This window comes from Hypomesus nipponensis, chromosome 1, assembly GCF_054491055.1.
Source record: "Hypomesus nipponensis isolate SF chromosome 1, ASM5449105v1, whole genome shotgun sequence".
In the NCBI taxonomy this organism is placed as follows: Eukaryota; Metazoa; Chordata; class Actinopteri; order Osmeriformes; family Osmeridae; genus Hypomesus; species Hypomesus nipponensis.
In genome coordinates this window covers 1966650-1992180 of record NC_140361.1, presented here as the reverse complement: position 1 = coordinate 1992180, position 25531 = coordinate 1966650, and the positions used below count along the sequence as shown (strand labels likewise).

The following is a 25531-nucleotide window of genomic DNA, read 5'->3' as shown; positions in this document are numbered from 1 at the left end:
GCCTATTTTTTATCTTTATTTGATCTTTCCGGACAGTTGACATCCTTATTAATCTAGGACACGCATGACATCTAGTATCTGTACACTTAGATGGACTGTGACTCTAAAAGTTATTCATCTAAAATGTACCCTCACCTTTGACCTGATCTGCTCTCATGACAGGTACAGTCACGTCTGGTTCAGGTAAACTTACCCAATCAAATGGAAGTTGAAAAACATTAGTTATGAGCTTGCTTATGCCTGTGAGATGTCAGTTTTTGCAGTGTATGGAGCCCACGCTAACGTTATAGACTAAAGCTACTAATGTGGTTAGTGAACAAGGAGGAGGCAGTGCTGGTGGAGAGGAACTCGAGTCATGACCGCTAACGGTTGGCTGGATGGCGTTGGCGGGGTAACAGCGGTGTAACTCTCAGTACACTACGCCCACCTGTGCCATGGAAACGCGTGCTTTTCGGTCACGTAGGTGGTTGAAGCAATGTTTATCAAACGTGGTCAGGGATTGAACCTTGCAGAGTGCAAGGAGGACATGTTGACAAGCAACAGTGTGCCTCGCGGGACAGTGGCAGCGTCTGATAGCAGAGAGCTAGCCACGCCAAGCTGGGCTCCGAGTACCAAGTGACATATATGAATACGAACACACGTCATTAATATTCATATTGTTATGATGAGGTGTGTATGTGAATATGAAAATATGTGACTATGACGATAATGTGATTATTAAATGGAATTTGATTATTATAATGATTTGACATGCGCACATGGAGGTACATGCAGACTTTCACCTGAAGTGCTCACCAAGCAATGCTCAAACATCACTTTTGCTTAAACATCACTTAGTTCTTCAAATTTTCAAATTTCTTTGTTTTTTGGGAAGACAACATTTACATAGCCAATGGGTCATGTTGTCTGTCCTTGCAATACCATTGGATAAATGTGGTCTTTCCAAAAAAAGAAATTAGCAATTAGAGAGCTAAAAGTGACGTTGTAATTTTACAACCAGGGGTCTTAGAGGGTATAAATCTCCAGTATACAAACACACATCAGTGAAGTGGGTGTGTGGGTGAAGGTTTCCTCCATCATAATGCAATCACCATGTGACTGTCAGCTATCAAGGTTATGTTTGCATTCATATACTTTATTAAAGCATTTACACATTATAACATGCCAGAACATCTTTGAGGATCTCCGTTTCATAGAACAGTTGATCCGTAATACAAAAAGCATTTCACCTTCTACAGTACAATAAGTAATGGAACAGTAGTGATCATCATAGTTTTTATGTATTTACAGCTTTTATATATTTTCTGCATAAATATAGTAGAAAATCGTATTAACACTATATATAAACGGTATACATACTAAATAACACTTTTTTACATACACTATGTACATATTTAGTTCCTTTCACTTTAATTGTCCCACATGCCAGTACTGAACTTTACCAGTAACAGAGAGACAACAGCAACAGTGGAACTCAAGCTTTAGGAAACATCCCACTAGTCTAAAATGTCTTCTTCTCCATAAAACCTCTTTTTTTTTCTTTTTTTTTCCACCGAAAACCTGACAGGTGGAAAACAGTGATGGATGCTGTATGTTGTCCCCTCCAACCCACCACAAACACACACACACACACACACACCTACCTACACACACCTACCCACACACACACACACCTACCCCCACACACACCTACCCAAACCCACACCCCACACAAACAGACATCTCCCCCATACACCTACATACCCCTGACCCCTCCCCAACCCCCCTCCCTCACTGCTTTCCCCTTGTGCTGCGTTCTCAGATCGAGGACGGAGAAGAAGCCACATCGGACCACTGAGATGCCCCCTAGTCTGAGTCTTCACTGCTGCAGTAGGAGCTGTCGCAGTACTCTGCCGTGTACAAGAAGGTGTGGACGTTGGGGTTCAGCTTGGGCACCCAATGACGCGGCACCAGGAACGTGGCCAGGTTGAACAGGTCCACAAACACCTTGTAGCGATCGCTGCGTTGGGGAAACAGAGAGAGTTCACGTCACTCGGGTCACAGTTAATTCAATCTAAACTGTGGCGTTGTCAACTGTTGTGAAAACGACCAGGTCTTAGCGTGGTTTCCCTGGCAGTGAGTGTGTGCTGCTGTGCTGTGCTGTTGTGGGGCGCTGCGGCGCTGTCAGAATGATGAATCGTTCCAGTAAAGCGTGAAGGACACACCTGACTGTGGAGCGCAGGTAGTGGTAACCAGACGATCCTCCTGTCCCTGCTTTGCTGCCAATCATCCTGTGCACCATGCACACGTGGTTATCTAGGACACAGGAGGACACACGTGGTTATCTAGGACACAGGAGGACACACAATTCGCACCCCTTCGGGTCAATGAGTGACCTGGGAAATACTTTTCTTGAGCAATCAAATGTCAAAGTGCATTTTCCAGTCAGGTTCGTTGATTACATATTTGTTTGAGGGAGGTTTAGTACTTTCAACAAGTTGGTTTTAATGCTTTTGCTCTTTACTTTCTGGAGGCCCTTATGAGTCACTTTGGATAATAGTGTCTGCAAAATGACTGTATAATGTGGAAATTCTGGATATTCTCTTACATCTCCATTTTGTCATGAGCATGTCAATGTCCATCAGGGAGGTGAGGAGCTGGAAAGGCACTTGGAACCTGGGTTCTTCTCTGAGTCAAAGGAATGTTCCAGAATGTTATTGGTTAAAAGAACGTTCTAGAACTGTACTGGTGAAAGGATGTTTGAGAATGTAAAGAACATTCTAGAATTGTACTGGTAAAAGGATGCTCTAGAATGGTTATGGTTAACAAATAAACAGTCTCAGAATAGTTTTCTGCAACTAAAATTGTGGCAAAATGTTACCCTAAAAACGATAAAACGTGTAGAAAAAACGGTTACCTGTAGAAGTAGATCATCAGAGCTCCTTGGAGAGCCTTGTAAGACAGGCGCCTGTCACCTAGGAAAACACAGAGAACCTCTTGTATTTACTCACAGCATGTAAACCTGCCTCTTAGATGAATGCATCATTGGTTGGGAAAATTGGTTGACACCGGATAGATAGGAGAGAAACCTTTTTGCTTCAGAAACTTTGGGACTTTCAATTGATGTACTGTGTTTTATAAATATATATATATAAATATATATATTTATATTTATACATTGTATTACAGGCTTAAAACCCACATGGTAAAAAAAAAACAAAAAAAAACAATACATACAAACAATTCATTACATAGAAATATACAAGGAAAGAAGGGCTACAACAGGCACTCGTGTCAGTGTTCCCAGATCTTAGATGTGAACGTGACAGAGCTGCGGCTAGGGACTGTCATCAGATCCATTAGAACAGTTGTGAAACGGTCCAGCCGACTCCTGTATATCAATGGAACTGTAACTAACCAGAATGCAACAGGTTTAAAACCTCACCTTTGCTCATCAAGTGCTCATGTATCTTCTCATCAAACAGAGAAGTGAAAAGTTCCTTCTTCTTGGTCAGTTCCTCCATCATCTCCTCCTTGTCCTCTAAATCTAGTATTTTCTGTTGAATTAAAAAGATCTTAGAGCCACAGGTAATGTGAGGAGAAAAGGTGCATTCTTGTTGTCAATAACTTTCAATGCTGGTATAAGTCAGGAGATACCTCAATTTTCTCTTTTTCCAGTCGCAGTCCATCAAAAATGTTGCTTTCCAACTTCTCCCAAAAGTTAAAGCCGTCCTCTTCTAGACCTGGGGTCCTCTCGAGCCATTGCTGAACAACAATGAAAAGTATTAATTCAATTTTGAAAACACTGAAACTAAAGTTGTTGTTAAATGGGTTGCTAACCAACATAGTTGGAAAAATGTACTTTTGATCATTGGTCTTCTACATTTCCTGTCTGGCTCAAACTGTCACTGTCCAATAAAGCCATAAAAGGCAAAACATATATTTTTGACATAAAGCTATGAAGTATGACAGCATGTCTACCTCCACTAGTTTGAGCAGTGTAGGTTCCTTCTCAGAGCACAGCAACATCTCGCTTTCACGGCCTTTGAAGTTGTCCCTGTAATGGCGCCTGTTGTAGGGAACCCTCAGATTGTCTGGGACCCCAATCTTGTTCTCCAACAGACGGAATTGTAGACTCTGAAATCCGGAAGCTGGGGTCAGGTACTCCCTACACGCACATTCGCACACACACAGACGCACACACACACACACGTTAAAACTGAACTTTACGTGCAAAATTGTAAAACTTTCAAATAGGTTTATGGCATTATTATTTAGGTAAAGATTACCAAAGGTTATCTGTTTTCTCACCTAAAGTCAAAGAAATCCAAGGCTGTCATTGTCTCTAAGACTGAGAACTGGTCGACCAATAGTCTGAAGATCATTACGATCCTGTGTATACGAGTGTTGACCTTCAGCATGTTACGTTCATCACGAACCTGGAACATTAGGCCAACCATCAAACAGTTTAGAAACGATTTGTTCCAAAAATAAGACTTTTGTTGTTAAAAACTACAACTAACATTCTGGTTTCAGTTGAGATTTATTATATTGTTTTTGAGGGAGCATCAGTTTCTTAACTCATTAAATTCTACTAAACATCTTCAGACATCCAGTATTTATCAACACATTATTGTTAAGCAACTGAAATTCCTGTGCTTCTATTGACATATTCCTCAGAAATGCCTTAGTGTACAAAACTTACATGTCCACTGATGAAAATTTCTCGTACTGAATCAAGCTCCCAAAGAATCTGTTTGAACCAGAGTTCATATGCTAAAATAGGAAAAGATACTTGACGTTAATATTTTCACACAAAAAAGAATGGATAGACTTGAAAATAGTTTTGTTATAAAAAAGTAAGCAAACTTGTTCTCACAACAGTAACATTGCTTCACCTTGATGAGTGACAATAAAAAGATGTTCATCGTGGATCTTGTTGCCTTTCAGTTCACTCTGAAGAACCTGGGCAGTCACCACCTTGTCCAACTGTAAACATACAAACATCAAACTTACTACAACTCAAAAAACTTGTTATTTAATCCCGTTGAATCCTTTACAGTTTAGTAATAGTTAAATTAGCTCAAATGATGGTGGACAGGAAGGGTGTACCTGCAGGTAATCTCCGTAGATAATCCCTCCTTTGCTGGCATTGTTGATACCAGCCTGAGAAGAATCATCTTCTTCATCCTTATTGGGAGGCTTGCTTTTAAACAACCTGTTGTGAGAACAGATAGGATTCATAGGTCACCTTGGTGTGTTTTCAGCACTGCCTCCTTCTACTATGATAACCAGTAAAGACGATGACTTGAAGCAAGTAATTAAAGTGATTGCAAGGTGTCGGAAAACACCATCGATATTTTGTCAGAATTTTGTAATTATCAACAACGAAAATGAACTACTTCTTAAACAAATACAATGATTTGATAAAGTCATGATTATATTACATACAGGTGCCTCTTCTCCAGATATGGGCATCCACTCATGATCCACAGAGATAAAAGTGTTCCTTAGCCTTTGGTTTACTAAGGTCCTCTCAGGGACGAGTCATATAAAGGCTCACCTCATCCAATCAGGCGGCGGAGTGTTCGACATCCGGCCCGCCTCGGTCTGCACCAACCACGTCTTTATTTGCTTTCAGGAGATCGAGATGTACTCTGTTTTATTTGAGAAAGAGACACAACAGAAATAAACTCCACATGCTTCCAAGGGCTTCCATGTCATGCAGAATGTTGGTACTGTATCTGAAATCATTAGTTTATCTGACTGGAATATCAGACACTGTAGAGCAGTCCCTAACATGTTGATACCTTGACAATAAACATACAAAATGACTGTACAAATAATTCATCTTATTTATTTTCTCATGTCCTTTCCATGTTTATTGTTTTCCTGTTTGATCAAAAGACTTCCCTCTGAGTTTGAACGTCATCCTGAACCGATTATACTGGTTGATGTCCAAAAATATATTATTTAAAATATTATTAATACATTATTTCAATCCAATTTAATCAACCATAATTCAACAATAATTGTTTCACATGCAACAATGTTATGAACTAGTCATTTATTTGTCAACAACAGGATTATATAATTCTCGTTTTTGATGCAAAGGTAACATCAGGATCAAAGTCAGGAGTTGTCAAATAAACTTATATAATGTCCCTTAACCTTGTCGTGTCTTTTATTGACTTAATCATGACTAAAACACAGTCATTTGAGGACTATTGTGGACGTTGATTTTGCGAATGTTTGCTGTTTGGTTAATATGTACTTTTTGAGTCTCTTGACTTTGGAGGTTAAAGCAGTGTTTCCTTGTATGTTTTGTTTTCTGAGAATGATGTTGCCAAAACCTTGACAATGTTGCACCATCGATGCACTCCATTGATTGGACACCACATTTTCAAATCATAATTTTCATATGAAGTTTGACACCATGTGTCACAAAGTACAGTAAAGAAAATGTATGACCATGTTTCTTGTCATCGGCCTTCGCTAAAATGGCAGATCTGCCCCATGTACCAAGACTCCCCTAGAGGGGGACAAAGACTAAAGAATCAAATTTGTGTCTCGAAACAGTCAAGACCACGAAAAACACTCCAACTGTAGTGTAAGAAGGGATACAACCAAAGTCAACAACAGTTTATAAAACACCCTCAGATTCATCTTGCACGATTCATTCCGCCAATCAAACCTCACTTTGTTTGAAAAGCATTTAACCCAGATCCATTCGTAGGACACACATTGCACTCTCAAGTCACTCTGAGTCTCCCTGAAATCATTAGCTCTCTTGTTTTCACACAGTCTCTTTGTAGCACCCTTGGTGGCGCGTCCCCAAGCCTAGACTGTCCTCAGAAGATCAGAGGCATGGTAACAAGCAACTATTTCTGGATCGGGACTTGGTGCAAGCTCCAGTTGATGTTGCAGGAGCAGCCTTAACAGAGGAAGCCCAAAATACTTTGTTTAGATCTTTTTATGCTCCAGCTCACAAGCAGACACAGTCCTTAGCAACATGGGGTATGTTTCCAGACAGAAACCTGACTAAGTAAATTGATTGTCAACCAGTTTGTCAGATTATCTAGGGTTTGGTCATGCAGTGTCAGTTTTGCTGTGGCATAATTGTTTACAAGAGATGGGTCACCATGTCTACACATGTGATTGTCAAGGCATAAATCTGTCCCCATTTAAAAAAAAAGGACTTCAGCAGTGTGTCTTAAGGACGTGCGCTTCAAATACAGCATGTCGACAGGGTGTCAACAGGGAGTCAACACACCTCATGCAGCTCTTACTGCTACCAGGTTGTGTGCAGACTACACACTCTACAAAAACCTTGTGTGAGGTTTCTCTGGCCATGCTGGCTCGTTCCCAGATCAATGTGCATCTTTAACACGGACGCCACTCGACAGATAAACACGTGCTATGTGTGGGGACAGAGAATTTGAAGGTCTCTAACGGACAGCTGAATACACTATTTAGACACGTGTGGTGTGTTTTCAAATCACATGGAATATTAGACAATTGTCCTTAAAACGATCCCGCTACCGGAAAGGTCAATATCTGACAAAGCTTGCAGCTTTCCCCTCAGAGTCCCCCCCCCCCTCCTCCCCGTGTTTATCTGTCATCAGTCAGAAACCTTGTCATGGGAATAGATGGCTTTCAGGATCTTGTGTTCAGACAAACACAAGGGTGGTCTGTGGGAAAGGACCAGTGATTACTCTGCTCTGATAAAAGCTTTCAGCCGCATGCACCTGGACAGCCGAAAATCTTGCCTGATCTGATTATTCTACCAACAGGTCCGGGTCCAATCTTGTGTAAACTTTCTGCCAGTTCCACACAACTGATTTTGATCAGTGCGTCTCTAAAGCGATGGTCAGTCTTTCAGATTTTTTCTGCATTCAAAAGGAACAGCAGTCCACCTACAACAGCAGCTTAATGGAAGTCCGGGAGTTGAGTTGGGCTCCTGCAGAGTTGAAATAAAAAACAAAACTGCTTTCGAAAAAACCATGATGGCAGTGAACCATGCATCCACTATACACCTTGTCAAATCCTGTGGTCTTTATTCAATTCAATGTGGCACATTCTATTGTGCGGAACAATCTCTAACAGCGCCTAGTGAATGACTTCTGATTCCAAGTGTGCCTACCTTTGTGTTTGTGTCCGTAATGAACGCAAGTCAGATCAATAGAATTTCAGAACATGGGCGTCTTTCACGTTCCTATGATATGCTTATTGCATGATGCTGCCAGTCTTTGATGTTTTTGCAAAGTCGTGCCATTGCTTTTCTACCGCCTTTTGAAGTAGGCCGAGTCTCAGTGTTGTGATCAACTCTGCTGTTGCTTTGAAGGTGTCAGCTGTGGTCACAGTGTGAAACTGCAGTCGTTAGGATGAACTACATTGATGATAATTTTGGTGATGTCAGTTCTAGGACAGTTCAGCTATTCTCTCTGATGTTCACTAACATGTCCAGAGCTGTAACGGTTTGATGTCGTGTCTGTTTGATTCTGTATCTTCTGTGGTGGTAGTATGGCACTGTGACACTGGATTACTTAGGTTTTGGGCTGCTGTTAAATCATAAAATAAATTACTGTTTCATTGTTTAGGGCAGTGGTTGCCAACCCTCAGGGCACCCTGTCCTGCCTGTGCACAGATCATACCTGTCTCTTTTCACTTGTCTGTGATGCAGAGAAGACAGACTGCTGAATTCCTCTATTCTCTGAAGGTTTTTAAACTAATACCACTAGAGAGCATCAGAGCGCTGTTTAGAAAACGATCTGGAAAAAAAAAATACATATACCAATAAATGTAGATGCTCTAATATGATACATTCTGTGGATCAAGTACTTATCTGACTAAAATCTAGGGGGTTTCCACTAACAAGCAGAGCTCTTACTGAATGTCCCAGTCAGGGAATACTTCAGAGGTGACAACGTTGGATTAGGCTGATGACAGCACAACGACAGTTTGTATTCTGTCATCTGATATGAACTGTTGGTCTTTGATCAACGGGTAATGACATTAGGGAGTGGAAGCAATTACTACAACCTCAAATGTAATTAAAAGTTCAGTGGGAAATTTTCCACAGAGAAGCTTATACGGTGAAACCCTGGGATTATGAGGATAGGCCCTCTTTTAGGAACTAGTCCTGACTGAAATACAGGTTTGCAAATCGGTTCAGTCACAATTTAAGCATTTTAACTCAAAACAGCTTCAAGCCGCTGACTTCAAAGAATTCAAGGATTTTGCTTCAGTAGCTTCATAGATTTGATGACGTTGTCTTAATCATTTTAAGTAACAATTTTTGGATTTGGTCATGCAGAGCATTTTTCAAAAGACATATTAGTAAAAGTAAACATGTTATTTTCCTACATCCTGAACCTGTAGGAAAGACTTATTATAAAACAACACACACTCCCCCTTCAATTACTAAAAGGGTTTTTCTGAAAAACCAAAATCACAATTCCACAGTGGGATCCTCTAAGAAAAAACAATGAAAAAAATTATGACTTTAATCTAGAAGTGCATTCATGATACAAAACACAAGCAATGGTAATAACCACTAACAATATACATATGGGTTCTATATAAGGACATCAAACACATTTTTGTGATATGGGGGTCATGAAATATTTGTGTTAATCAATCATTCATCAGACAGTAAGCCAAGCGCATGTGATAAGCATATTTAGACTTTAAAGGAAACAGTTCTTCTGAATGTTTTCTGACATAGAAATCTAACAGAACTGTCCACGGTACTTAGTTTGTATGTGTTGGGTTCTTGGAGATTGTATCTCGTACCTTCTTCCTCATCTTATGAGGGTCTCAACACATTTCAGGCAAAAACTTTAGTTTTACTTCCCACTGTATATATCTACAATGCAGATTTAGGTGATCACAAATGAAAGGTAAACTAATAAGTCTTGTATGTTTTATTTGTATCGTAAAAACACAAACAAAATCACTGCTTTTCTGACTAATAATGGATGGTTCTTCAGTATTCTTATATATATATATATATATAAAAAAATAAAAATAAAACGAACAAAAGCAAAATAACACACACTCGCACTTGCATAACTTACAAAACATGGTGTCCCTGTGCTCTGGTTGAAACATACTGTGTTTGTATCTGAACTTCTGTCTCTGGGTGATGAGATCATTTAAAATGGCCTTGATTTGAAGGATCCAGACAATTTCTCATTAACAAAAGAGATACATTGGGCATACAAATCAAGTGAGTTATGTTTTTTTGTTTTTTTTTATTCAAAGGAAAATCCATCGGTTGTTTGGAGCCTATGCAGTGTTTCTTAAATTCATAGCATCAAGACTCAATGTCCTCAGTGACACCAACCCTCCAAATCAAGCTTACTGAATTAAGACAAATATGTGGTACCTCTCACAGACCTACATTATTATATTTCCAGAGAAGTGCAGATATATGCATAATGTAAACATTTCATTTCTTCCTTAAATATTTTCTTTTAAGTGTACAACTTAAAAGACCGTATTTTTTTTTCGTAAAAAGAACGAACACCTAAATACTTAACTTTTCCCGGAAAATCCACCTATTTCTTCTGTCTCCTTTATCAAGAGTCCATTCGTGACCCCTTGGGCTACAGAGTGAACTGTCCTGTCACTGCCATATTAAGCCTTGTAGGAGTCATACAGGAACTCTGCAGTCTTTGCTAAACAATGCACAGCATTGCTTTCCTGTTCCATATACAAAACACACACACACACCTCACTGGACACAGTCACATGAACGCCTTCGTACGCGGCACAACCACTCTCATTCAACCAGTGATCCTCCTTCCGAGTCGCCGCGTCGGTGTCCGCGGGCAGCGCATGCTCCAGAGTACGTTACCTCTTCCCAATTTCACTCTGACGAAGGAAGTGAATGTTGTTGGCGCTGTCAGCCAGCTCAGGGTACTGCTCGATAGAGAGCACGTAGTAGCCGTCGTATCCTAGCACCTTCCCGCTGCTCAGAAGCTGTCTCTTCTCTCCCTCCGTCCACGGACGGACGCCCTCCTCCCCGTCCCGCACACGCTGCTGTTCCCTGGCCCAGGCCCTCGCCAGCGCCCTCTGGCGGGCCAGCTCCACCACGCGGCCCTTCTCCTCGTCCACCGTGGAGCCGTAGCGCACGTGGAGAGCCAGCGGCCCGCGGCGCACTTCCACGTCCGCAAAGCGGCGGGTCCGGCCGTCGACCACCGCGGTGGACTGAGACACACTGACGTTGACGCCGTTCTCCAGGGTCTTGTGGCCGCTGGTGAGGTGCAGTGCTGCCAGGTCGCCGTCAGGCAGACCCGGTTTGACGAAGTAATGCGTGTCGCGGCCCTCCACCGTGAAGTGAAGCTCCTCCAGGTAGAAGGCGTTGTTGAGGATGGTGGCCACCTTGATGCAGTCCTCGCTGGCCACGTTGAGCGTGTGGGTGTGGGCGCTTCCCTTGTAGATGGCGAACATGACCGCTCTGCCGATGGGCGACCGGGCCGTGGAGAACCACAGCCAAGGTTTCTCCCCTCGACGACCTGGGCTGATATGGACCTCTGGTAGTCGCTCGAACGAGAGAAGGGCTTTTGCCTGTCGGGTGACTTCCTGCTGGACCCCAGAGATGGACTGTGGAGAGAGGGCAGAGGCGTGTTAACAAACACAGTGCATCAGGACTCCCTTTAGGTGTGGCAGAAAGCTGTGTTTTCCCTCCTTGAATGAGGATGGTGTTTTCAAGCTGTGTGTTTGTGACTTATATAGATTTTGTTCTTTGTCTGAGAACCTTGCATTGAGGGTCTGTGACATCACAGTTAAGTCTTGACACCTTTGTAAGATGTCCAAAATGATTAATAGCAGAAAACGACCAAACATTGCTAGAAAGTTAAAAACGAAATCAAATAAAAACAGAACTATAAAATAGATAGAGCCCACTACTTGTTTATCTGCAATGTTCTCCAATTAAAACTGCTGTGCTATAATATGGGATAAATTGTAATCCAATTAAAAATAAGTGGTAACAGCAAAATATCGATCTAAGGGAAAGCTATTTTAGTGAAAAAACATTCTTGGCCAAGTTGTTATCTCCAAAAAATGCATGTGTGTCATCACTTGTTTAAAAGTTTAGTTTCAACTATTAAAATAACCTAAGGTCTTTGATAATGCACCTGATGTTCTTCATGTAACACAATTAGTAGAAACACAGGAGTGATAAATCATGTACGTTTCCTGATTATTACTAACCGGCAGATCATCCCAAAGTTGACTTTTAGTCAGTTCGTAGGAGGGGAGGGTTAGATCAAATTTCGGTACAGGAAATCCAGGGATGGTGTTGTGCAGATGGAATCCAAAAGTCACCAGCCAGCTATTTACATCTGGAAGGGAAAAACATTGTTAAAAGTTCAGTTGTAAACACATGCAGAGGTAAAAAAAACTGAACAGTTTGAAATTCTCTGGCATCACAAACATTGTGTTGGTGAGTCATGCCAGCTAACGAGGCCTTACCTGAAACATAATCTCTGAGCTCATGCACCTTGCTGATGGGGTTGTTATTTCTGAACATGTACAGGTTGAAAGGTCCGGGTTCCTTGCCCACTCGTTTCCAGGTGGTGATGTCAGGGACGGTCCACCTGCCGGGCATGATGTCATAGTCCCGCTCCCCGAAATGCAACAGCTTGGTCAGAGGATCATAGAGGCCTCCGTGGAACCCCAGAACCAGTTGGAAGTCTGGGTTGGAGTCAAAGTACACTTCCCCATAGGCGGTGTATTGGACCTGTTTGACCAGGAGCCCGTTACTGGTGAACACGGCCAGAGGAGTGCCGGTGTTGTCGCAGGCGATATAGAACTCCTCCCCACTGCTGATCTCCATGGCGAACTGGTGCCCCTGCAGGTCGTAGTAGAGCGAGGTGATCTCCGACGAGGAGTGGTTGTAGACATGCGTGATCCGGCTCGGGTAGCTCAGGTCGGCATAGAAGTACTGCAGGTGCTGTCCCAGGCTGGTTTTAGTGGACACTCTCCGGCCCAGACCGTCGTAGCGGTATTGGATGGTCCAGCCGTTGCTCTTGCTGTAGACGCCAACCAGGAGGCCCTTGGAGTTGTACTCGAAGATCTCAGACCCTCGCTGGCGGAGGAATCCGTCTTCGTCCATCCGGTACTGGACGTCTCCCAGACGGGTGATCCGGTCCCGCAGGTCGTAGCGCAGGGGCAGCAGGCGAGCGCTGTTCCCGGGGTTCAGCAGGTGGAGGTTGCCGTTCAGGTCGTAGGTGTAGCGCCACGTGACCTTGTCGTTCAGGAACACCGTCTGCAGCTGGCCGTCCACGTCGTACTCGTAGCCGTACTTGGTGGTGTTGGCGAACGGGCCGATCTTGATCTCTCGCTTGGTGACCCGGCCCACGTCGTCGTACTGGAACGTGATCCAGTACATGAGCGAGCGGAAGATCTCGTACTGGATCTCCTTGATGCGTCCGTGGGCGTCGAAGTGCTTGGTGTAGGTCATGACCGCTGTGGAGATGATCTGGTTGATGTCGTAGTAGATGACGCCGAACTTCCCGAACTGTTCGACCTTCCCGGAGATGTCGTCGAACTGGTAGAGGTCGATGGGCAGAGGGGTCTCGTTGATGACGCCCTGAACGCTGGTGACCCTCAGGCTGCCGTCGTACGTGTAGTCGAAGCGGGCGTTCACCATCCCGTCCTCGCTGAACCGGAAGATCTGCCGGTCGACCAGCGGCCCCACCTGCCGGTAGCGGATGGAGCAGATGAAGCCTTCGCTCTGCAGGTTCACCGTCTTCAGCACGCCAGCCGTCTCGTCGTACGTGAAGCTGACCCGCGTGCTGTCGTACAGAACCTCCCACAGCTTGTTCTGACGGCGGTACTTGTACAGAACGCGCCGGCCGGTGCCGAGGTGAGCCACACGCAGGAGGAGTCCGTCCTCGCTGTAGTCCACAGCGACCGAGGCGTTGCTCTCGGGCGGGTGGTACACGTTGCGGTAGTAGCCCACCGAGCGGATGGTCTGCATGGTGTAGCGCGCCACGCTGGGCATGGTGACCGCTGACAGGCGGTCCAGGGAGTCAAAGTCGAAGATGTACTGGCGCTGGCTGTGCAGCAGCAGAACCATGGACTGGAGGGGAGGTAGGAGGGGGAGGTAGGGGGGGGGAGGTAGGAGAGAGAAACAGGATTAGTAGGAGTTGGGTTTAGGTGCCATCAAAGGAGCACTGACGTTTCAGAAATAGGTGTGTATGCTCATTTCTGATATTGTGGTGATGGTTACATGTGAACAGATGGTGCTGCACGCTCTCTTGTTTGGTGATACAGGAAATGTACAGCAATGTTGTGTTATACTTGAAACTCAAAACGCCAGGGTTCAAATATACATATATATACAACTTAAATGTTTGTTAAAGAATTAAATGTTTAAGTCAGTGTTTCTCTCCTGAAGAGACATTTATTGGCTATTTAAGAGAGCCAAAGTCTGCATCTCAAATATATCAGACCTGATAAGAGTGTGTATACTGTTCTTGGGAGACGTTTTCCATTAATTCATAATAAGCACTTTGGTCTCCAGAAGTGCTTCCAGTGGTTTGCCACCCATCCTGTGAAGGTCTCCTGGCCAGTCATGCGTTGTCACCGAGGCTAGCTCCCAGAGCTCTCAGTGTGCCCCATGTTAACAATGTTGACATGGCATTTATGGTCACGCAATGAGCACAAGGGCCAAGTGCTGAGAGAGAGAGAGTGAGAGTGTGAGACACAGAGAGAGAGAGAGAGAGTGAGAGACACAGAGAGAGAGAGAGACACAGAGAGAGAGAGAGACACAGAGAGACACAGAGTGACAGAGAGAGACAGAGAGAGAGAGAGAGAGAGAGAGAGAGAGAGAGAGAGAGAGAGAGAGAGAGAGAGAGAGAGAGAGAGAGAGAGAGAGAGAGAGAGAGAGAGAGACTGACGAGCTATGAGACACTGTCCTGGCACGCAGGCAGATGTTTGGTATTTTAAGTAATGAAGAAGTAAGAGTGGGCTATAGGTTGGAGCCTGCCTGTGTGTTTGTGTCTGGGAAAGAAAGAGAGTGAGAGGAAGTGAAGAGCGGGACTGAAAAACGACTGAAGGAATGAAAGTGTGTCTGAATGGCCTGCTCTAAATAATGCACACCCCTATCCACATCTGAACGCTGGGTGATAGCGCCCTCTTTAAAGTTACAGTGGGTGCACTTTAGCGCCGCATCTTTCAACCGTTGACACATTCTGTTTTGAGCAAAGTGCTCGGCTGAGTGTTGATTCACGGACCCCTTCGAAAATCGCTCGGCTGTAATCCACCAACCGCCCCTCACCTTTTCCAGGTAAGTGTAGCTCCAGGTCTTGCCGTCCGCAAACACTCGCGACACCAGGCGTCCTTGTGCGTCGTACTCGACCCTCTCCGTGGTGGGGCCTCTCTGCAGGGCGCTGATCTGTCCGCTGCTGCTTCGGCTCACGTTGACCGGGAGCAGCTTGCTGCTGGGCTGCCACAGCACAGGGTGCCCCGCGCCGTCGTACATGATCTTCAGCAGGAACTTCCTGTGGTCGTCGTAGATCTTCTCCGTCCTCAGAGTGCGGTCGTAATCAACCGACAGAATGTTCCGGCCGTTCACCTGCTCGCGCGACCGGCGTAGTTTGGGGGTCGGGGCCAGACCGGAGACAGAAACAAACATTAGGGGAGGGGGGAAGACGACAAACAAAGTGTCACTGAGGCAGGCCTGTAGCTTGTTTTGTCTTGTGACCTCTTCGAGGTGCGTTTAGTGTGATTGCTGCTCCCTGGCAGGCAGTGAGAGATTAACAGCTCCTCCAAGAGCTTCATTAAACTGAGAGACACTCTGGCAATTGCTCAGGTGCTCTTAAATCAAACACCCCTAAATTTTGTTGGAGGCGAAAATTGCTGTGAAGGGAAAGTAAGTACCCATGTTAAGTTCATAACGTAAACCGTAAATTTATATGTCGAATTCAGAGGAGCAGCGGTAACATAAAAACGGGGGTTTGCTGAAGAAGCTAACATTTATCATCTATCATTTATTTTGATTGATCCTCTCACACACAGTCCACAGCAAAAGCAAACAGATGCATCAGATTTAAAAAGAGCACAATAAATACAAAATAAGAAAATAAAACTCTTGTGTCGTTGGATGACTCAGACTCACTCTCAGCTTGCGTCCGAACACGATGACTTTGCCCCGGGCCTGCTCCTTGCGGAAGCGCCACTCCACCAGGTTCTGTCCGCTATCTCCTGGCAAGCTCATGTTCCTCCGGGCCACGGTGGGGTTGGCGGCGCCCGACAGGATGTGCGGCTCTGTCTGGTAGTGGGTGTCCATGCCGTTGGCGTAGGTCACCCTCAGAGAATTATCGTAACCCACCTGGTAACTGCTCCTACACTGGTCTGAACACACAGAGAAAGCTCAGGCTCATAACTCACAATACTGGGCGTTGTTATTGTGATGGAGCAATGCTGCTCAAACAGATGATCAAACAAATCGCCTACCGTGAGAAGCAGTAAAGTGTTACGGATGAAGAAGTGTCGTCCTCAACTCCCTGACGCCGTGTAAAAAAATTTTGTACACAGGCTGCTACTTACCCCTGACATTCACCCCAGACGTTGAGGGCATAATCATTTACCCTGTCAAACCGCCTACGATGATGCACTGCTTAAGCTTACTCAACATTGCTCCTGTGACCCCAGGGACGATGACAAACAACCGCCTTCGCAGGTGCTGCCTGAGCTGTGAGGTGACATGGGGCGCAGAGCAGAGAACCTGACAAAACTTAAGTCTAACTTGAATGGGAGTCAATGGGAGGATGACCAGATGCATGAGAAGCCAACGCGCCAAAACCTAAGTCCAACTTGAATGGGAGTCTATGGGAGGGAGGTGACCAGGGGCCCAGAGCGGCATGGAGGGGAGAGCTGGGGGAGACCTACCCTGAGCAGGATGGAGGAGAGGGCTGGAAGAGACCTACCCTGAGCAGGATGGAGGAGAGGGCTGGGGAGACCTACCCTGAGCAGGATGGAGGAGAGGGCTGGAGGGGACCTACCCTGAGCAGGATGGAGGACAAGGCTGGAAGAGACCTACCCTGAGCAGGATGGAGGAGAGGGCTGGAAGAGACCTACCCTGAGCCAGTGTGTAGAAGGCCCGGATGGAGGAAGCGTTGGTGGTGATGCTCAGCTCCTCGTCAGTTAGAGAGCTCTCGATGTCCACCGTCAGAGCGCTGAAGATGTCAGTGTAGAGGTTGCTCACCACTCCAGAGGGGAAAGTCACGTTCATCAGACGCCCCTCGCTGTCATAGCTGGGGAGAGGACCGATGAGTCAGGGACAGACTGTGACAGCATGTCACAGGAACTGTCACTTATGACAAGGTTCCCAGAACATTCAAATCAAACACTCTCTTTTTAACATGTCATTTATTATTGTATTATTAAATGTTTTGTATTGTACAATAATACATGATTATTAATTATGATGATTTAATTCTTATTTTGATTATGATTATTAGTATTTATCACATTAAGCTTAGAAACTAACAACTCTAACGAGTGAGTATCCGATTTGCTAAATATATCTGGGTGGGAAATGCTTGTTAGTTGTTTTTCTCAGACACACAAACCCACAGCCTTACTCATAGAAGGTGGTCCAGCCGATTTCCGATGTCTTGGTCGCCAGCAGGCCGTTGTTGCCATGGTAAGTGAGGAGAACCAGCTCCTGCCCCTGGGTCGTCAGAGTCTTCAGCCCTCCGTTGGTTCCCATGGTGATCCAGATGACCTGGTTGTCGGGGGCGACGATGCGTACGGGCATGCGGTTGGGGTCTCGGCGGACCCGCAGGGTGTTCCCGTTGCTGTCGGTGACGGCGGTGACGTCGCCCTCTGTGCTGTAGCCGAAGGTGTAGGTGAGGTCGCCTGTGAGCAGGCTGGCCGTGTGCTGGTGAGTCCCGTTAACGTCAAACACATACAGCTCCTGGGCGTCGGGAGACGCCACCTCGTAGACGCCCCCGCTGGGCGCCAGCGTCGGGCCCCGCCCGCTGATCGCCCGGATACGGATGTTGCCGAGGTCGGCTACGTAGAGGGTGTCGTCGGGGGCGACCACCATGGAGGACGGCCCGTTCAGCCGGGCGTCTTTGGCGTAGCCGTCGCCCGTCTGGTAACAGTCGCAGTTGTTGTCGTTCTTGCAGTCGCAGTCGGTCGGCGCCCCGGCCAGATGGGTGATCTCTCCGTCGTCCGACACCTTCCGGATGCGGCTGAACTTCCTCTCGTCTGTTTCGGCGATGAAGAGCGCGCCGTGGTAGGACACGGCGATGGCCACGGCAGACTCCAGCGGGGTCAGCGCCGCCCTCTGACCCCCGGCGACGCCGCGGTCCATGGCGGCCAGCGGGCAGTGCACGGGCCGGCCGGCTGCGATGCTCACCTGCCCACTCTCAGTGATGCGGAGCACGATGTTGTTGTCGAGCACAAACACAGAGTTGTCCATCGGGCTGACGGCCAGGTCTGTGGGCCACTCCAAGATCACCTGCACATTCAAACACCGTTTATTATTATTTTTTGTTGTTGGCATTTGTCATGCTTTATTGGACAGTATTTAAGTGAAGTGTGACAGGAAAGGCAGGGAGAGAGAGGGAAAGATCAAGATAAGACATGCAGCAGAAGGCATAATAAATCAGAGAAAATCAAGACAGCACTAAGGTTCATCCTGATGTTATATGGAAGCGTACTGTGGTATAATCATGATCTATACCGTCCTTAATAACGTGCGGCCACTCATTCAATAGATCCTTGAACTGGCAGCGCTGCATAAACACACAGCAACAATAGCCTTTTCTGTCTTTAATCAGTGCTTCACTTCCTCAGCAGTAATCATAACAGACTTAAATCATTGAAGATTTTGTTTCCTTCCGAGGATATTCTGCCTTTGAAAAGATACAGGTAATTCGTTCATACACTGAGAGCACTGCCACTTCACGTGACGTGTCGAAGCTGACATGCTATCACAAGGATTCAATGAGAAATGACATAAGGGACAAAATAATGCAGCTGCTACAGATAACTACCGTCCAAGACAAACTGAACTGAATGTGTAATTTCTCCAGGAAGTGAATAATAATAAGAGATGCCCTTCAGGCGACACGCCACGTTCACTGGAGCACTGTGTGCCAGGCAGCCAGTCTGCCAGTCTGCCTTATTAATGGGCTTCTCTGCCTGGGGATCATATGGTCTGGCCAGAAACACACGCCTGTGTCGGTTTACACCATTGAAATGCCTTAATTAACAAAACGCGACATGCTTAATCCTTCGGCTTTCTTCGGTTCGAGGTTGTGTAGAAGCTGTAGGGAGGCTGATAATGGCTAATGAACACGGCCAGTCGGGTCCAAAATGCTACTGAGCTGGTAGGAGAGGGGCCCCTTTTCCCCAAGGGGAAACTGACTCTCAATCCCTATTCACTTCACATATACACCACTCAGACATTCCCTAAATACACTGTGGAGTAAACGGCCGTGCATCCATTTTAATAAGATAAAAGCTTTTCTTCGTTTTTTTTTTCTTCATTATTCATTTTGTAATGCGTGAGAGATTGGTCTGTATGTTAATGGAGGGTTAGAGAATGCTATAAATGATTGAGAAGAGGAAACCAGAGTTATACCGAGTCAGTGTCTTAGTTTCATGAGGCTTTAACGTAGGAGCGTTGGAGTGGTCCATTTATGCTACCTCATCAAAGGCCTGGATTCATTTTCATGTTGGCCGAGCAACAATCCTCAATTTGACATCCACATCACAGAGACGATGGAAGCTGGGGATGTGGAGACTGTAAATGGTTTTCAGTGGAAGCTCCAAGTTCTCATTCTAAGAACCGGTTAGCAGTTCTATTAGCTGCTTCATTCTTCATGGATTTTTTGATGAGTCAAAGACAGCGGAGGAGGAAGGCAGGCTGAAGGAGGTCGTCTAACACCAGCACAGATGGAGCGGAGATGCTTTTCTGGGAACCTGGAAATATGACAAGTCACCTGATTAATGTCCATGCTGATGTCGCAGGTGAGAGGGCGCGCGGAGGTGAGGTCGTTGGACCCCAGGATCGTGGAGATGATGCCGTTCTGGTCGACCTTACGGATTGTGGTGCCATCCACAAAGTATATCAGGCCATTCTTGTCCACGGCGATGCCTGTTGAAAAAGAGGAGAGAGGGGAGGAGGAGGGGAGTTAAAAATGGGAGCCACCAGAAGTGACAACAGATAGACGCAACTGATGCGAAGGTTCCTCACTTGCATGACTCAATGGACATAACACGATGAATACATGTGTTGAGTTTGGCTTCCCATTATTCAGGTCACTGCAGAAAGCACCCATCAATAATTCATATCCTGCTTTTCGGCTCCTAAATTATTTGTGAAGGAGAAGTGGGAAAGGCTGTCTTTCCCTACAGTGTCCCTGGTCTCCCTACAGTGTCCCTGGTCTCCCTACAGTGTCCCTGGTCTCCCTACCCTGTCCCTGGTCTCCCTACAGTGTCCCTGGTCTCCCTACCCTGTCCCTCGTCTCCCTACAGTGTCCCTGGTCTCCCTACCCTGTCCCTGGTCTCCCTACAGTGTCCCTGGTCTCCCTACAGTGTCCCTGGTCTCCCTACCCTGTCCCTGGTCTCCCTACCCTGTCCCTGGTCTCCCTACAGTGTCCCTGGTCTCCCTACCCTGTCCCTGGTCTCCCTACAGTGTCCCTGGTCTCCCTACAGTGTCCCTGGTCTCCCTACAGTGTCCCTGGTCTCCCTACAGTGTCCCTGGTCTCCCTACCCTGTTCCTGGTCTCCCTACAGTGTCCCTGGTCTCCCTACCCTGTCCCTGGTCTCCCTACAGTGTCCCTGGTCTCCCTACAGTGTCCCTGGTCTCCCTACAGTGTCCCTGGTCTCCCTACAGTGTCCCTGGTCTCCCTACCCTGTCCCTGGTCTCCCTACAGTGTCCCTGGTCTCCCTACAGTGTCCCTGGTCTCCCTACAGTGTCCCTGGTCTCCCTACCCTGTCCCTCGTCTCCCTACAGTGTCCCTGGTCTCCCTACCCTGTCCCTGGTCTCCCTAGTGTCCCTGGTCTCCCTACCCTGTCCCTCGTCTCCCTACAGTGTCCCTGGTCTCCCTACCCTGTCCCTCGTCTCCCTACAGTGTCCCTGGTCTCCCTACCCTGTCCCTCGTCTCCCTACAGTGTCCCTGGTCTCCCTACCCTGTCCCTGGTCTCCCTACCCTGTCCCTGGTCTCCCTACAGTGTCCCTGGTCTCCCTACCCTGTCCCTGGTCTCCCTACAGTGTCCCTCGTCTCCCTACAGTGTCCCTGGTCTCCCTACAGTGTCCCTGGTCTCCCTACAGTGTCCCTGGTCTCCCTACAGTGTCCCTGGTCTCCCTACCCTGTCCCTGGTCTCCCTACAGTGTCCCTGGTCTCCCTACCCTGTCCCTGGTCTCCCTACAGTGTCCCTGGTCTCCCTACCCTGTCCCTGGTCTCCCTACAGTGTCCCTGGTCTCCCTACAGTGTCCCTGGTCTCCCTACCCTGTCCCTGGTCTCCCTACAGTGTCCCTGGTCTCCCTACCCTGTCCCTGGTCTCCCTACAGTGTCCCTGGTCTCCCTACCCTGTTCCTGGTCTCCCTACAGTGTCCCTGGTCTCCCTACCCTGTCCCTGGTCTCCCTACAGTGTCCCTCGTCTCCCTACAGTGTCCCTGGTCTCCCTACAGTGTCCCTGGTCTCCCTACAGTGTCCCTGGTCTCCCTACCCTGTCCCTGGTCTCCCTACAGTGTCCCTGGTCTCCCTACCCTGTCCCTGGTCTCCCTACAGTGTCCCTGGTCTCCCTACCCTGTCCCTGGTCTCCCTACAGTGTCCCTGGTCTCCCTACAGTGTCCCTGGTCTCCCTAGTGTCCCTGGTCTCCCTACAGTGTCCCTGGTCTCCCTACAGTGTCCCTGGTCTCCCTACCCTGTCCCTGGTCTCCCTACAGTGTCCCTGGTCTCCCTACAGTGTCCCTGGTCTCCCTACAGTGTCCCTGGTCTCCCTAGTGTCCCTGGTCTCCCTACCCTGTCCCTGGTCTCCCTACAGTGTCCCTGGTCTCCCTACCCTGTCCCTGGTCTCCCTACAGTGTCCCTGGTCTCCCTACCCTGTCCCTGGTCTCCCTACAGTGTCCCTGGTCTCCCTACAGTGTCCCTGGTCTCCCTACAGTGTCCCTGGTCTCCCTACCCTGTTCCTGGTCTCCCTACAGTGTCCCTGGTCTCCCTAGTGTCCCTGGTCTCCCTACCCTGTCCCTGGTCTCCCTACAGTGTCCCTGGTCTCCCTAGTGTCCCTGGTCTCCCTACCCTGTCCCTGGTCTCCCTACCCTGTCCCTGGTCTCCCTAGTGTCCCTGGTCTCCCTACCCTGTCCCTGGTCTCCCTACAGTGTCCCTGGTCTCCCTACCCTGTTCCTGGTCTCCCTACAGTGTCCCTGGTCTCCCTACCCTGTCCCTCGTCTCCCTACAGTGTCCCTGGTCTCCCTACAGTGTCCCTGGTCTCCCTACAGTGTCCCTGGTCTCCCTACCCTGTCCCTGGTCTCCCTACAGTGTCCCTGGTCTCCCTAGTGTCCCTGGTCTCCCTACCCTGTCCCTGGTCTCCCTACCCTGTCCCTGGTCTCCCTAGTGTCCCTGGTCTCCCTACAGTGTCCCTGGTCTCCCTACAGTGTCCCTGGTCTCCCTACAGTGTCCCTGGTCTCCCTACAGTGTCCCTGGTCTCCCTACAGTGTCCCTGGTCTCCCTACAGTGTCCCTGGTCTCCCTAGTGTCCCTGGTCTCCCTACCCTGTCCCTGGTCTCCCTACCCTGTCCCTGGTCTCCCTAGTGTCCCTGGTCTCCCTACAGTGTCCCTGGTCTCCCTACAGTGTCCCTGGTCTCCCTACAGTGTCCCTGGTCTCCCTAGTGTCCCTGGTCTCCCTACCCTGTCCCTGGTCTCCCTACCCTGTCCCTGGTCTCCCTAGTGTCCCTGGTCTCCCCAGTGTCCCTGGTCTCCCTAGTGTCCCTGGTCTCCCTACAGTGTCCCTGGTCTCCCTACAGTGTCCCTGGTCTCCCCAGTGTCCCTGGTCTCCCCAGTGTCCCTGGTCTCCCTACAGTGTCCCTGGTCTCCCTACAGTGTCCCTGGTCTCCCTACAGTGTCCCTGGTCTCCCTACAGTGTCCCTGGTCTCCCTACAGTGTCCCTGGTCTCCCTACAGTGTCCCTGGTCTCCCTACCCTGTCCCTGGTCTCCCTACAGTGTCCCTGGTCTCCCTACAGTGTCCCTGGTCTCCCTACAGTGTCCCTGGTCTCCCTACAGTGTCCCTGGTCTCCCTACAGTGTCCCTGGTCTCCCTACAGTGTCCCTGGTCTCCCTACAGTGTCCCTGGTCTCCCTACCCTGTCCCTGGTCTCCCTACAGTGTCCCTGGTCTCCCTACAGTGTCCCTGGTCTCCCTACAGTGTCCCTGGTCTCCCTACAGTGTCCCTGGTCTCCCCAGTGTCCCTGGTCTCCCTACAGTGTCCCTGGTCTCCCTACAGTGTCCCTGGTCTCCCTACAGTGTCCCTGGTCTCCCCAGTGTCCCTGGTCTCCCTACAGTGTCCCTGGTCTCCCTACAGTGTCCCTGGTCTCCCTACAGTGTCCCTGGTCTCCCCAGTGTCCCTGGTCTCCCTAGTGTCCCTGGTCTCCCTACAGTGTCCCTGGTCTCCCTACAGTGTCCCTGGTCTCCCTAGTGTCCCTGGTCTCCCTACAGTGTCCCTGGTCTCCCTAGTGTCCCTGGTCTCCCTACAGTGTCCCTGGTCTCCCTACAGTGTCCCTGGTCTCCCTACAGTGTCCCTGGTCTCCCTACAGTGTCCCTGGTCTCCCTACAGTGTCCCTGGTCTCCCTACAGTGTCCCTGGTCTCCCCAGTGTCCCTGGTCTCCCTACAGTGTCCCTGGTCTCCCTACAGTGTCCCTGGTCTCCCTACAGTGTCCCTGGTCTCCCTAGTGTCCCTGGTCTCCCTACAGTGTCCCTGGTCTCCCTACAGTGTCCCTGGTCTCCCTACAGTGTCCCTGGTCTCCCTACCCTGTCCCTGGTCTCCCTACAGTGTCCCTGGTCTCCCTACAGTGTCCCTGGTCTCCCCAGTGTCCCTGGTCTCCCTACAGTGTCCCTGGTCTCCCTACAGTGTCCCTGGTCTCCCTACAGTGTCCCTGGTCTCCCTACAGTGTCCCTGGTCTCCCTACAGTGTCCCTGGTCTCCCTACAGTGTCCCTGGTCTCCCCAGTGTCCCTGGTCTCCCTACAGTGTCCCTGGTCTCCCTACAGTGTCCCTGGTCTCCCTACAGTGTCCCTGGTCTCCCTACAGTGTCCCTGGTCTCCCTACAGTGTCCCTGGTCTCCCTACAGTGTCCCTGGTCTCCCTACAGTGTCCCTGGTCTCCCCAGTGTCCCTGGTCTCCCTACAGTGTCCCTGGTCTCCCTACAGTGTCCCTGGTCTCCCTACAGTGTCCCTGGTCTCCCTAGTGTCCCTGGTCTCCCTACAGTGTCCCTGGTCTCCCTACAGTGTCCCTGGTCTCCCTACAGTGTCCCTGGTCTCCCTACCCTGTCCCTGGTCTCCCTACAGTGTCCCTGGTCTCCCTACAGTGTCCCTGGTCTCCCCAGTGTCCCTGGTCTCCCTACAGTGTCCCTGGTCTCCCTACAGTGTCCCTGGTCTCCCTACAGTGTCCCTGGTCTCCCTACAGTGTCCCTGGTCTCCCTACAGTGTCCCTGGTCTCCCTACAGTGTCCCTGGTCTCCCTACAGTGTCCCTGGTCTCCCTACAGTGTCCCTGGTCTCCCTACAGTGTCCCTGGTCTCCCCAGTGTCCCTGGTCTCCCTACAGTGTCCCTGGTCTCCCTACAGTGTCCCTGGTCTCCCTACAGTGTCCCTGGTCTCCCTACAGTGTCCCTGGTCTCCCCAGTGTCCCTGGTCTCCCTACAGTGTCCCTGGTCTCCCTACAGTGTCCCTGGTCTCCCTACAGTGTCCCTGGTCTCCCTACAGTGTCCCTGGTCTCCCTACAGTGTCCCTGGTCTCCCTACAGTGTCCCTGGTCTCCCTACAGTGTCCCTGGTCTCCCTACAGTGTCCCTGGTCTCCCTACAGTGTCCCTGGTCTCCCTACAGTGTCCCTGGTCTCCCTACAGTGTCCCTGGTCTCCCTACAGTGTCCCTGGTCTCCCTACAGTGTCCCTGGTCTCCCTACAGTGTCCCTGGTCTCCCTACCCTGTCCCTGGTCTCCCTACAGTGTCCCTGGTCTCCCTACAGTGTCCCTGGTCTCCCTACAGTGTCCCTGGTCTCCCTACAGTGTCCCTGGTCTCCCTACAGTGTCCCTGGTCTCCCTGCTCCAGCACTGAGTCTTCACAAAAGCGCTGACTCTAAAAACAGACCTCAAAAAGGTCCAGTGTCAATGAGTGGTGCGTTTTGAAAATTGCAGCTTCGACACCTGCAATCATCAACAATCTTTCCTCTATCTGTGAAATGGATGGTCGCGGAAGGGGCGGGGCGGATGGCGGCTTTGTCCAATTTCAGCGGAAAAGGGGTGAACGACAGGCAGTTTCCATGGTGACGGCGGCGGACTGATTGAGTGTCGGTCGAGGGTTCCAAGTTT

At 48.6% G+C, this 25531-nt stretch overlaps 2 protein-coding genes across 3 annotated transcripts in view; both read right to left on the bottom strand.

The window, feature by feature from the left end:
- Positions 1 to 1114: 1114 nt before the first annotated feature.
- Positions 1115 to 5521, bottom strand: tdo2a (tryptophan 2,3-dioxygenase a). Of its 2 annotated transcripts, XM_084697168.1 has the most exons (12): positions 5431 to 5521; positions 5092 to 5197; positions 4878 to 4968; positions 4685 to 4755; positions 4291 to 4418; positions 3961 to 4147; positions 3637 to 3744; positions 3425 to 3536; positions 2897 to 2954; positions 2588 to 2667; positions 2205 to 2295; positions 1115 to 1999 (listed from the first exon to the last, which is right to left on the bottom strand). In XM_084697168.1, the coding sequence occupies exons 1-12, from the start codon at positions 5463 to 5465 to the stop codon at positions 1846 to 1848; spliced, it is 1221 nt and encodes a 406-aa protein (XP_084553294.1). In that variant the 5' UTR covers positions 5466 to 5521; the 3' UTR covers positions 1115 to 1845. The 2 variants fall into 2 exon arrangements, with proteins under 2 accessions (XP_084553294.1, XP_084553352.1); XM_084697226.1 differs by lacking the exon at positions 1115 to 1999 and having other exon boundaries at positions 2281 to 2324.
- A 4016-nt stretch (positions 5522 to 9537) lies between these two features.
- The window catches only part of LOC146301811 (teneurin-3), a 98611-nt gene continuing 82617 nt past the window's right edge, over positions 9538 to 25531 (bottom strand). The window contains exons 24-31 of the mRNA XM_084697050.1: positions 19956 to 20110; positions 17583 to 18466; positions 17077 to 17252; positions 16115 to 16350; positions 15275 to 15571; positions 12463 to 14074; positions 12202 to 12332; positions 9538 to 11589 (exon numbers count right to left, since the gene is read on the bottom strand). Coding sequence (XP_084553176.1) covers positions 10837 to 11589; positions 12202 to 12332; positions 12463 to 14074; positions 15275 to 15571; positions 16115 to 16350; positions 17077 to 17252; positions 17583 to 18466; positions 19956 to 20110 — 4244 coding nt within the window. The 3' untranslated portion in view covers positions 9538 to 10836. The remainder of the gene's footprint in view (positions 11590 to 12201; positions 12333 to 12462; positions 14075 to 15274; positions 15572 to 16114; positions 16351 to 17076; positions 17253 to 17582; positions 18467 to 19955; positions 20111 to 25531) is intronic.

What these genes read in the sequence shown, in the direction of transcription:
- tdo2a (XM_084697168.1), bottom strand. Translation starts at nt 5,465, where the DNA reads ATGAGTGGATGCCCATATCTGGAGAAGAGGCACCT. An exon ending in TATCTGGAGAAGAGGCACCT is followed by an intron (nt 5,198 to 5,430) that starts GTATGTAATATA and finishes TTCTCACAACAG; the next exon opens with GTTGTTTAAAAGCAAGCCTC. An exon ending in GCTCATGACAAAATGGAGAT is followed by an intron (nt 2,296 to 2,587) that starts GTAAGAGAATAT and finishes CCTGTGTCCTAG; the next exon opens with ATAACCACGTGTGCATGGTG.